General features: G+C 45.0%; 2 protein-coding genes across 2 annotated transcripts; both read right to left on the reverse strand.

Annotated features, from left to right (window-relative positions):
• Window positions 1-887: 887 nt before the first annotated feature.
• Window positions 888-5,082, reverse strand: LOC128730598 (hemicentin-1-like). The gene is made up of 6 exons (XM_053823676.1): window positions 5,058-5,082; window positions 4,874-4,992; window positions 4,618-4,798; window positions 4,233-4,533; window positions 2,375-3,509; window positions 888-905 (listed from the first exon to the last, which is right to left on the reverse strand). Exons 1-6 carry the CDS (start codon window positions 5,080-5,082, stop codon window positions 888-890), a joined length of 1,779 nt encoding a protein of 592 aa, XP_053679651.1.
• Window positions 5,083-8,191: 3,109 nt separating this feature from the next.
• LOC128730935 (uncharacterized) lies at window positions 8,192-13,273 on the reverse strand (the record flags this gene model as incomplete). Its single annotated transcript, XM_053824027.1, has 10 exons — window positions 8,192-8,440; window positions 8,524-9,206; window positions 9,285-9,637; window positions 9,729-9,893; window positions 9,966-10,180; window positions 10,271-10,469; window positions 10,579-10,816; window positions 11,215-11,315; window positions 11,609-11,687; window positions 13,222-13,273. Coding segments are annotated over 10 exons (2,241 nt in total), but the record flags the coding sequence as incomplete, so codon positions are not given.

The following is a 13,273-nucleotide window of genomic DNA, read 5'->3' on the forward strand; positions in this document are numbered from 1 at the left end:
CCTTTGCCTGCTCCATAGAATGCTCGATCTGCGCCTTCTCGAAAGACTCGCACATTTGCAACAAACAATCCTCCACAACAACCGTTGGCTCTACTTGAGCCGATTGAAGATCGATGTTCTTCAAAGTTTCGGTCACTTTAGCGATCGGTGATGCGATGGCATTCACCAACTCAATCGTCTCTATTTTTAACGGGTGGTCTATGAGCTCATTGATTGAGCTTTCGAGCATATACAAAGATGGTCCAATATCCACCACATTAGCATTCGCTTCAATCATGCAACGTACATCTGCCAAAGATTTTTTGAATGGCTCGATGGAAAATGTATTTTCGTGTGTGTTATTGCTAATTTCGCTTTTATAGATTCGGCTTTCTATGAAATCGGTTAATAATATAGACATGTTCCGGCTCAAATGAGCTATCGCAGTATCGTTGTTGTCAGCATAGCTTTTAGCGGCTGTATGCAAATGTTGGAAAGAGTCCACAAGTTTTTTCTCGTCACATAAATCAGTTATTTGTTGATCTTCTAAAACCTCACAAGACTGGCGCATATGCATTGCAAGTGCCAGAAAAGCATCAAAATATTGTTCGTTCTTCAAAAAAATTGTTTGGTCGTGAGTTTTTAAAGAAGACGTTATACATTCCTCAAGCTCGGAAAAACATTTCACTAGATTTCGTTGAGCATTATTGTTATCATATCCTTCAGTGCAACTGTTGTCCAAAATGTCTTTCATCCGACCTGCATCACTTTGAATCGAATAGAGTGCTATTTCATATACAGCCTTGCAACGTTCGTCAGTTGATGTCACAGATGTTTCTTTTTCAATTAGGAAAAAGATCATTTTCCTTGCATATTGCAAAATGTCTTGACGAATTTTTTCATACTTGCTATTTGAGCGCATGTAACTGAAATGTTGCAAATTGTCATGCACATTCAAGAATGCAACCGTAAGACACGACAGCATATCCAGTTGCGTTTTTTCCTGCAATGATAGTTGTATCTTTGTAAGATGATTCATAAGTAATTGTATTAGCACAATTTCCATTCTTGCACATTCCTCATCGTCAATAGAATCTGCTGTATGAATACAGAATAGCCGATTGAGACAATCTTCCAAACGTAAAAACACATCTGTGCTCTGATCGAACTCCTTACTAGTTTGTTGAATTTCTTCCTTCAGATGTACTATGAGTTCATAGAACTCTTCAATCTGTTGCTCTAGGGCATGACTACTGCTATACTCTTTTTCTGGCACATGGCGCAATTGGTCTGACAGTTTCGACAGGGCTGTTTTCATTTCCTCCAAAGGTACAAACATTTCGTTGAGACAATTGATCACCTCCGCATACGATTCGTTTTCCTGTACTAGCTCTACTAAGCTATTTAGTTCGGATACTGCTGGTTTCATCTCTTCTGCAACAATCTTCTCATGTCGTTGTTCAGTACACTGCACCTTAAGTACCTCGGTTTTGTTTTTCAACTCCAATAGCACCTCCGTTAAGCCAAATCTCGCAATTTCCGACCTTACATTGCAATTTTCTGATTGAGAAACAATTGTGAGTATGGTAGCTAGGGATTTTTCGAACTCCAGCACCGTTATTTGAAGGTTCTTTATCTGCAACCCACCGAAAGGCTCTTCGGACTTCAAAATGAAATCGATATCTTCGAAAATGGAGCGATTGGTGACAATACTTTGCAAATCCTGCATAGCTGCTATAGAATCCGCCTCCTGTAATATACGCTGCGATTGGATGCTTTCCAATGCTGATTCCACGCTTGTTTGAACTTCTAGGAGGGCCATGTAAATCTTTTGCTGGGTAACGAAGTCCACCTCGGGCTGTTGATTGGCTAGGCTCCGCAGATCGCCAAGACAGCTCAAAATTTGTTTACCACAGCCTTCCACAATGCACACACTCGTTCTGTAGACAAACGTTCTACTGTAACCTCCAATCTGGACACACTTTTCTACAACACTCAGCCCACGTGCGAGATGTTCCAACGGTTGCAGCATGTTTTCCAGCACCAAAGAACCAGCCAAATTTTTGTGAAGATGTTGAACGGGATACAGGATGTCAGTCAAAATTTTTTCACTTCTCTCCATGAAATTTGACGTAATTGCAAGATCCGTTTGGCTTCTCACTTCCTCGCGAATGGAAGCAAGATGAACGATGACAGTTTCTACCAGTGATAACAGTCGCTCAGCGGTATTCTCACCGGCTGCAGCATCCACAGTTTTGGCCGGGCTCGTAAGGACGGGTAAGCTGTCCCTACTTAAAATACTCATCATAACATCTCGCTCCAAATCAGAGTGTTCTGAAGAAGTCATGCTGCGGAATTCGTCCTGATCATTGCTACTTTGACGATGCGTTCGTACTTTCGATGAAGCAATACCGCTCTCAAACGTGAATGTATTTTCATCGTGCATTTCATCAATGTCGAAATCCGTCCGGCGATCATCCTCGAATAGATTGTTGTCTTCCACAACGGGAACATCTATAACAAGAGCTTCCATAACCAGTTGCCCGGATGTAGACGTTTCCTTTACAAAGCGCAACGATGGCAAACTAGTGACGTTTTCATTCTCGTTGATGTTTTGATGCAACTGATCCGCAAACATTTGAACAATTTGCAACGCTTCATCGTTGGTTAGCTCAGGCGTTTCGTACAGAGAAACTGAAACTTCTTTACCGTCGAAAGTAAATGATATCTCGCCTCGGCCATTGCTTGCCGCGCTTTCGTAAGATGCGGCTGTATCGAAAATCTGCGACGTTCGTTCCTCGTGTATTGTGGACAGAGAAGCGTCCTTGACGAGCGCTGCTGCCCCTTCGGGAGGCAAAGGTCCTTCGTCGGCGATGCCGTCGTAGCCGTGGAGGGATGCAGTGCTGCTAACTGAGCCCATACAATTTACCGCCTCACAGGTATACGTTCCCAAACAACACTTTCCATCCTGTCCAGTGATGATGCGATGAATGTCGCCTGGCTTCAACTCGGTACCATCCTTGTACCATTTCAACACTGGCTGTGGAACACCAATCACTTTGCACTCTAGATTTACCGTTCCATCGCGTAGCATTACTGCCTTCAAATTTTCCAGGAATTTCGGCTTGCGATAGTGCTTGGGTATGATCAGTTTCACAAAGCAAGATGTTCCTGCTTGTCCAAATTCGTTCGAAGCAACACATTTCCACTCACCCTGGTCATCTAACTGCGTCACTATTACGTCCATGTGGTACGTGTATGTACTTTCGTCTGAGGAAAGCTTATAGTTGTCTGAATTTTCCACTACTAGATCGTCCTTGTACCAGTTGACCGTAGGCTTAGACACTGAATTTATCACTACCGATAGTCGCAAAGGTTCGGCAATGTTCACATCTCGACTTATTAGTCCCGTCTTGAAAACTGGCGCTTGGTTCACCTGCAGCAAATTCAGCCATTCTTCTTCATTTAGCTGCGCCTTGATATCGTTAACCGAGAGGAACGTAGTGCTGGATGCTTCGCCAAGGCTATTTCTGGCAACACAACAGTACGATCCGAGAGAGTTCACACCCGTCAAATGATATACATCTCCCGGTTTAAGCTCTCTACCATCCTTATACCAGCGAAGAATAGGTGTAGGAAAGCCGATCACTTTACACTCGAATGACACTAATCCTTCGTCTGTCAGAACTGCTTTCAACCCCTCCATGAACCGTGGTGCTCGATAGTTCCTAGGGACTGTAAGAAAATTAATAATACATTATATAACAGCATGATGAGAACAAATATTTTGTCCATAAAATAATAGTCCTCATTACCGTCCAGCTCTACTATATTCGATGTAATGCCAATCAGACCGTCCTTGCACGTAATAACACACTTCCATTCGCCTGCATCGCACAATTCGGCTGCGGTGATATCAACAAGGAAACAACCCAATCCATCCTCGAACATGGAATACTTTTCGTTGGCTTCGATAAGCCCGCTTTGATTATACCACCGCACATTCACCGGAACTGCAGAAGGATTGACTAAAGACAAACATGCAGAGTTGTTGAGTTAAGTGCTATGTTACGAATTACATAAACAAAAGGTGTTCATACTTTTGCAACGCAGCTCCAGACGATCTCCTATTTTACCCTTTATTCTTTCAAGTTCTTCGATGAAAACCGGTGAAATTCTGTGTTTGAAAATATGACAATTCATTAGTTTAACTGTAAAACTACCCTTGTTAGCATCATTACGCAGCAACGTACTTATCGATCGTCTTTTCCTTAGATGTGGCGTCCTGCTCCTGTACTCGCACTTTCGAGCTAGAGCTACTTTTCCCGACACAATTGGTGGCAACACAGGTATACACTCCAAGCGATGTGAGATCCCCACCGTTTAGCGTTAATCCAAACATGTCACCCGCTTTGATTTCATTCGAATCCTTGAACCATCGCAGCTCCGGTGTCGGATACCCGATCACTTTGCACTCCAGCGAGATCGTGCCTTGGCTAGTGAGAATGGCTCGTAGCTCATCTACAAATTCGGGGGCTTTGTAGGTTTCTGGCACTAAGTAGCGACACGGTGAGAAAGAATCGTCAGCTCTGGGAGTTGTTTGAATACTACGTACAATGAAAAGCACAACTTTCTTACCTCTCACTGTAAGCTGTCCACTGCACATGCATTTTCCAAGCAGATTCTCAACCTGACAAGACCATTTGGCATTATCCTCGGGCAGAATGGTGGCAATCTCGATAGAGTGCAGCTGGCCCTTACTCGAACAAACGAGTCGTTCTGATTCAACGAGCGGAACGTCATCTTTGTACCACGTGACCTTATAGCGAGAAGAGCGGAATGGACAGTACTTTGTTAGCAAAAATCCCAAATGGAACAAAATCTAGATGCATACCTTCGCATCCTTGGTGTTTGAAATATGCACTGATAGTTTGGCTTTTGTACCGACTAACACCGTATAGTCACTAAGTTTCCTTAGGAAAAATGGTGTTCCAAAATGTGGCGTTTCGTCCACTAAAACGATTGAAGATGAAAAATGATTGGATAGCCAGCTGGGTAGAATTAATTTTAAGTCTTACCTTGGAATGTCTCCTCGCGCATCATCTCCACGTAAACGGGGCTGAAAAAAATATACATGCACCACATTCAAAATTACTTACTAACGTAAATGGTGAGACATGTGTTCAATTTATTATGTAATGCTTTAACGAAACATTACCTCATTACTATAGCGTCATGCTGAGAGAATTTCAGTTAAAATGTGAAGGAAAAACATACCCTTCTTAAAACGCAACTCTACCAATTCTCACGTACAGGCCCACCCTCGCGCGATTGGTATTTTGTAGCAAATTGTGCCATTCCATCATCATGTAGTGAGTAGTTTGAACGGAAGAGAAAATTGTAATGGTTTCCTGCAGCTGTGCTGCCACAGTGCCGTCTTGCTGATCCTCGGCTTTGGCTCATCACACCGTACACGGCCGCCAACAACTCTGCTTATTACGTCCTAAACCAGCTCGCCCGCGTGCGGACAGACAATATTGCGACACAGATGTGCTTTCGCTAGCGTTCCATTTTATTTGTTCCTTAGCCGTTATCCATACCAACGCGTAAGCTCGCACCGCCATGACGGGCTGCACGATAATGCTATATTTATAATCGGTCGCCGATGACGCGGTACCAGCCACTGTGAACTTGATCAGCCAGCTAAGTGTCAAAAATATTCCTCGTCATGTTCATATCGGCGACGAAATAGAGCGTATTAAGTAATGCGCATTCGTGGGCGTTCGATGCCAACCCTTCATTAACCTTGCTCGCACTGACACGAAGAAATATGTCCATCACGGGTACGCGGATGAGCCCAAAATAACTGCAACATAATTATGCTAGTACTCATGCGCGGAAGACGCTAATGGAGGGTTGTATTTGACGAGTGCACCTATTACAGACGCACATCGAGTGTCTCAACGCATTATATCGCAGCAACCGATGCTCTAGCTTGCATTCGTTGCAGGTGCCGTTCTCGAGCTCACTGAGGGCACTTAAAATATAACATTAATTAGCACATGGCATACAGCATAGCATTATGACTTTTAGCCATGCCTACTAAACGAGCGCTTGCATTCAATTTTAAAAATTCAGCAGCACAGGATCTACTCTCCCGATCGTACCGCCAAAGACGTAGAAATCATTTAATATCTTTCATTGATGCCTTGATTGTCTCATCTTATAACAGTGTGGCATCTACGAAGGTCACACTGTTTATATTGTGTCTGAATGCGACCACTGCAACAAGGGATCGTCTTCTCATAGAATTCACAGCACCGAAGCCAGGACGATCAGTGTGCTATTTATACTTGTTCGTGATGATACCTCATTGTCATTGCTGGTCAGTGTGTAGACATCAAACAAATGGCAGATCAGGCCAATGGCTTGTGAACGTACAAACACCCACCCTCCTAAGGCACAATGCATTGCGCCTAACAACTAATAGTTTTCTTCTCATTGACTATCAGATTCATAGGGATTGCTTACCTTTTTTGCCTACGTGGACCAATAGATATTTCAGTTCCATTTCCCTTGTACACCTGTGCGCCTGCTTCACCCTTGCAGCAGTTACTCCCCATCGTTGCGGCACTTTGCAAATTCCGTATATCTGTGGCTCTCTCGTCGAGTGTTGGGGCGTCTTAGCAGATCTTGAGGGACAGTTTTTCACACGATAGTATCGCTTTTCCGCACACTGTAGTAATGACTTTTCAAAGGTATGGGTGGGTCACTTGAAGTGAGCAATGCCTACCACTTCTTGCACTTCTTTGATTGATCAATATTCTTACGATATTTGAACAAAATAAAATTCCTTCTTCCCGTAGTAGACACTTGTACCATGTGGCTCCTCAATAGCGATTTTCACACCACCACCCTGTTTGGACGTGCTTCTTCGACCACACTTCACATTACGAAATCGGAAAAAAACAGATCCGTAAACTCGGCTTTGACGCGCCTGGAAATCTAACAATACCCGTTTTCGGATGTGTAGCGCAATTGCAGGACGATGTTCTCACTTTTTCTTAAACTATAACTTAACGGTTCGTTTCGGTGGCTTACACTATAAATCGCGAGCTACATATTAGCAGAACGTTTCGGAATAGAAAAATGGAAGATTTCCACTGATTTTAGGGGTTGATTTGATCGTCGAACTGTGTGTGCGGAACGCGGCGCTTAACTAGTACAGACAGCGTAGTGTCTTGTCTGGGCACGGCCGTCACTTTGGCCTGGTGCGAAGTCGTTTTCATGAACTTTTCCCTAGCAAACTATTTTTAGACGCTTCTAGACCAGATCCGACAATAACGTATACTTTAAAAATAGTGCCTAGATAGGAGTAGGGATAGAACGCCAGAACGTACGCATGTAAACCAATGAAACCATCCACGGATCATCAATTTAACTTCGCTAGGGTCAATTGAAATTACATATCCAGTTAAAATAGAACATTTGCTCAAAATCAAAAGGTAACAAAGTAAATAAATAGGGGGAAATTAGTGCAACACAATTACAAACCTTTTCGTAATTGTGACATATTCAAGACGCATTTTCGTTACAGCTGTTTGCAAGACTTCAAAAATACTCAATAGCTATTGATTATCTGCTTCGTAGGAGTCGGTAATGTGCTCTAATTTCCACGAAGCGTGAAAAGGCAGAAGATGGGAGGACACTTGGGTGTGTAGCATAGCTTAGCATAGCGATCTATGTTTGTATCTATTCCTGGGTTAACACGTGCACGGGTGACAAACTCGCCGTCACCATGACCATCCCCAATGGGCCGATCAGGTTTTCTACGCTCTCGACTTGACCCTTCGGGACACGGTCTTGTCATTGGAAGTGAAACTATTTACGCGGCTTCGAAATAGAAATGCAACCACGTAACCTTACCTACGCCGGACGACGTTTTTTTTTACCACCGCCCACCGGTATGCATGCAACCACGCCACGACTTGAACTTCAGAGTCACACCGTTCTGAGGGCAACGCTTCTCGTAGTTGTGCGCTCTTTTTTGTTTATGTTTGGAAGTAGCATTGGCCTTGTAACAAATAGCAAATTTTCTTTCACTTGTATTTGAAATTAAACAAGACGCATGAATTTAGAGTGAGTGCTTGAAAATAGTTAAATTATGTTATTTTCTTATATGTAACAGTTGTTGCATATGCAAGTGTGGTGTTTCATTAGTTTAATGTACTTGATTTGTTTCGTTTGTTAAAAAGGCAATAAAATAAACTCTAAATCACAATGAGAGGGTACCGGGTTGATGTTGCTAGTTTGAGTATCTTACAGTACAATTCCTTAACCGATTGATTACACTGTCAAAGGTTTCCTCCAAGCCCTCGTACACTGGAATGCCGTGCCGTTTGGCCAGATCAATTAAGTAAGCCCGCCCACGGTTGTAGTCTTTGATGGCTGAAGAAGATAGCTGCAACAAAACATTTACCAGATGACACATTTAGTGGGGGCATACATTTTCTTCTTTTTTGACACCGACCAGCCAGTACTTACTGTTGGTTTGTGCCCATTGGGTGATGAATCGTTCGAGGAAAGCATCTGCACGCACAGCACAACGTTGTATCCGAGACCGATGTAGTGCGCGGCCATTGTCATGGGTGCTAAAGATCGTGTTTCATTCGTAATCGCAAAGATGACGATGCGGCAGGCGTCGATCATGGCGGCATCGTAACGCAAGGATCGCTGCGGATCAAACTGCTGCTGGCCGTTACCGTCGCAAAGGTTCTCCGGCTTACGGCAGCAAAACCCCTCGTGGAGGGCCGACACGTAGTAGCTTAGTTGGTGGCGTTTAAGCGCCGGAAAGGCACACCTTTGCCGCCAACTGGTTTTCATCCAGCAACTTCCGCCGAGATAGACGTCGCGCGCCTCGATCCGTCCGAGCAGCGGTTCATCGTCGTCGAAGAGATCACCGTCGAAAGTAAATGCACGTGGTTCATCAATCGTGACCGTGAATGCGTGAGAATGCTTCAATGCATTGCCCGACTCGGTATCGACGGAGGAAGAGCGACAGATGTCACTACCGCTGCTGCTGTTGCTGAGTGGACCAACCAAACGGGTATCACCTGTTCCATTCTCAACAACCGTTGATTCTTCGCCCGTCGGCAACACAAAAGTCCGCGGACTTCGGAGCGGGCCGTTTTCGAACGGCGAATGTTCGGGGTTCGTCTGATTCCAGGCTGATGGAGTAAAACAATCGAACAAGTTGAGTAACATTATGAATTAATAATTCGATTAGAAACATCCCGCATGCATACCTTGCAAATCCGTCAAGTAGACAGGAGGCTGCTGCAGATTTGTGCCCTTTATCGGCGATGTGCAGTTATGCTCGTAGAAATCGAGCATCAATATCGAGACACATGCGTCTACAATGCAAAACTCTTCAAAACTAATAAGTACATGCTCGGCGTCGTTCCGTCTGATGAGTTCCGTTTGGACGGCTAATCCAGTAACCTCCTCGTAACACAGCAGAATGTTTTGAATGTTGCCCAGTGAGCTCACGTTTTCTGGATAGCCTAAACTACACAGTGCTCGCTGGCATTGTTCCAGGCTGATACGGGTAGCATCTACCGTATCTGCTGTAAATCGCTCAAACGTTCGTCGCAATGAACTAATGGAAAAATACGAGGCCAACGTGGCCATGTGGAAAATATTGTTAATTAATTGTTTAAGCTCCACAGGCGCCTTTTGGCTTTACTTACATTAACCGAGAAGCAAGATTCACTGGAGGTTGGGGGTAGCAATTGCCGAGAAGAACTTCCTTCACCTGCTCCAAGGCTGTGGAAATGCTATCCAGGACCGGCAGCCCACGGCGAAGGACCAGTTGCCTTAGCATAAACTGATTGCTCATGAGATCCATATACTCGCTGGAACAGTGAAAGCACGTTGCAATATATTAAAGAGACAAAACGACTTGCGCGCGCGACTTCGTTGCTTACTCTTCCGATAAGGTTTCATTGAGAATTTTCTGTCTGCTGGAGTACGGCAATAGCACAAGTAATAAATATTTCGAGTTCTGCCCTGCGATATGTGCCACCTCGATCGCTCCCGCAGTCGAGCGGGTCTGCGAGTCGAGAACAAAAAACAATACCTTCGCCTTTTCCTTGGCGCGGTGTTCGAGCTCGATTAGGTCCGGTGTCCAGTGAGAAACTTGCTAACGGTAGAGCGACAGTAGAAAGAAAACATTATGCTGCCATTCTGTTCTACTACGACCCTAGTGTGCCGAGATGAAAAGCTCACTTACTGGATTATAAAATGAAATTCCCAGCTTATCGAGTGTCGGTATGGCGACATCCGCCCGCCAGGTCGTAGGGTTACAGGAGCCACCGAGGAAAACTTCCGGCCCGGCGGACGGTTCCGCATTGGTGGTGGAAGAATTTGCCAAAACGCTGCCAAGCTCCTCGCCATTACGCGCCCGTACGGCGTGAAACGATGACTGTCGGCTGAAAATGAGTCCAGGGTCCAGCATGTGATGACGATGATTGAGAAAAAAAAACACATTAGTAACAGCAATCCAACGCGCGTTATGGAGCGAAAAAGGAGACCAACTACCCAAAACATTTCGTACAAGATGCTATCGCAGTAAATTCACCGAATGTTAACCGTTCCACCAACGGTCGGTCTTGTTTCTGCTGGCAGTTTTCAGGCACGCTCGGGGAAGGGTTTTGCTGTGATGCCATGGAAAAGGACGGTTGCGATATGGTTGGTTGGGCTGCTTGAAGTTTACTAGAAATCGTCCTCACGGCAGGCGATCGTGTGACATTTTTCATCGTAAACACTATATCACGAACTGAGGCGCGGAAAGGAACAAAAAAAAAGATTTTTTTCGCAATTAGCTTACATTCAGAAAATACTGATTTGTAATTTTTTTCCCGCTTCAATATAAATCGAGACATTACGTTAGTGATGAAAGAATGCCGAGTAAGATCCGAAACACCGCATGACCGCAATGCAAGATATTGAAGACGGAATACACTTGCACGATCAGTTGTATCAACGGACATAAATAGAAGATGATTGGGCGGCGCAGAACGCGAATGGCGCAAAGAACATTATTATGCAGACCGCGAAACGGAAAACCTTCTGTTTGGTTGTTGAATATGAGCGGCAAAACTGGCACATGTCGCTGTGCCTTGAAATGTAAGCTAACGGCTGCTTTTTGAAACCCCTGCGTGACAACACATTTACCTTGTTTCCGTGAGAGCGACTGTTGCAGATCGGCGAAGTACTCTTCGATGCAGGAATTTTCATCACACTCCATGTGCGCTTTCCAGCATCTGTATGTGTCTCTGGAAAAGCCAAAACCGAAAATCCTCGATTAATGTCGATTTCAAAGTAGAGAAAAAATGCGCGCAATGAAGAATGGAAAAAGAACTCTCACTCATTACGTTTGAAACGGTTTCTCACGCTGCGATCGCATTAATTTAAAATTATATCAAAAGATGCATGCGATGAATCTCAAACATTCACGAGTTGAACGTTCTTATCACCAGATTAACCGCAATAAATTGCTCCCACGCTCTTAACAATCGTACATGAGCACAGACCGCAAATAGTGGTAAACTAAGCTGATATTCCTTACCTCATGAACATGTAGCACCCGTCGTGGTAGTTTGTTTTGATATCTAACGTGCTGGGGCGCATCATGACCGCAGAGATAGCTGGAAGAGCAAGAAAAAGCACACACAAAAAATGCTGATGTAGTCAAAATACGCAGTTCGATACAGCATGCAATAAATCATCAGCCCATCCGTCACCGATTCCGAGCACCTCGCTCATTTCATTTTCCTGTTTCGGCGACTTCGCTAACTGCCCGGAAGTGAATCATTGGAGGTCGCGTAAACATCGCCCGCATGGCGTGGGCGAACTAGAGGCCAACGGGGCTGCAGGTGGGCCGTAGGGCGTTGCTTTTTAATAATGCAATAATTATTCATGATCCGCTGTCTGGTTAGCTTAGCTCCCTCCAACGGAAAAAAACGCCAACGGGGGGAAATTATTCATTCAAAAATTAAACTTCTTCAGAGACCCCGCGCGAATTAACTGATTCATAGGTTTCCCATTGGGGCCACTGCTCCGTGATGGGTTAATCGATTCGCAACATTTCTGTAGTTAAGCCGGAACAATCGCTCCACCGAGTCATCCCGTCACGAGTGATCACCACCGCCACGGGGCTTCGTCAGCAAAGCGCCCGCGTCATCGTTCGGCATTAGATCATTGCGAGATTACGGACTCCGGAGTCTAGCGCGAACCGCACGGCGTGGCCGTTGTGCGTATTATCTTTGTGTTTCATTTTGCGCGCCACTTTGACAGCGATTAACGCGAAAGGAACTGGGCCTGGTATCGGACGGAGCAGAAGGCCATGCCTTTCATCTCCACGAAGCAAGTCAAGTTAGGCACGATTCATTTGTTCCTTTCTTTTCTTGCTAACTATGCGCGCCCCCGTGGTGCTACGGTTCTCGGTGGGGAGCGTAATTTTGCGAGCAGCATGAAACATATGGTCAAACGGTGCCCGGTACGGCGATACATACTTCTGAAGCAGCTGTGCATCACCCTTTAACCTTGCTCGGTTTGGTGGAAGGTTAACGGCAGTAGCGCCTGCCGCAGTATTGGCGGGGAAAAATCGATATGCTCCACCACGAAATGGTCCGCAGCCGCTGGACACAGGTTCCGCGAGTTGCAACGGCACCTTTCGAACCGTGCGTCGTCACGGTTCAAGGATGAGGCAAAGCACACACGTGAATGGTCGTAGAAAGCGAGCTAGATGCTCCACGTCTGGTTAATTTTCCCACAAACACTCAGCATCGTTGGAGTCGTTTTAGAATCGCGGAACACGGGGGCGATTGAACCGAAAAATCGAACCGAGAAAGCACCAGCACGGTACACACACTTCCAGTTAGGAACATTGATCCACCGTTTCTGCGCTTATGTCTTCGGAACCGTACAAAGTCCCTATGCTAAGTCGATGAATGAAGCTATCCATCCAGCGCACAGCATGCCTTTGCTTGATGTCGAAACTGTTGTATTTTTAGAACTGACGTCATACGCAGTAAGATAAGCTTGCGTTTCGTCGTACCCACCGTCGAAAACGGTCGGGTTGTGCTTGTCAGCTTTGCCTGTTTGCCTGTGCCTCCCGGAACAGCCAATATCAACCCTTCAGAATAAATTATCCATTTACAATTATCCAAAAACACTTACGACACTCGAGCAGCGTTTGCAAATCAACAGACAAAACAAACTTTCCACACCA

The sequence above is a fragment of the Anopheles nili genome, chromosome 2 (genome assembly GCF_943737925.1).
Source record: "Anopheles nili chromosome 2, idAnoNiliSN_F5_01, whole genome shotgun sequence".
NCBI lineage: Eukaryota > Metazoa > Arthropoda > Insecta > Diptera > Culicidae > Anopheles > Anopheles nili.

Coding starts and splice junctions, on each gene's coding strand:
- LOC128730598 (XM_053823676.1), bottom strand. CDS start 5,082: ATGATGCGCGAGGAGACATTCCAAG. Junction 4,799..4,873: donor CAAACACCAAGGATGCGAAG/GTATGCATCTAG, acceptor TCTCGCTATAAG/GTCACGTGGTACAAAGATGA. Junction 4,534..4,617: donor TGGACAGCTTACAGTGAGAG/GTAAGAAAGTTG, acceptor GTCGCTACTTAG/TGCCAGAAACCTACAAAGCC.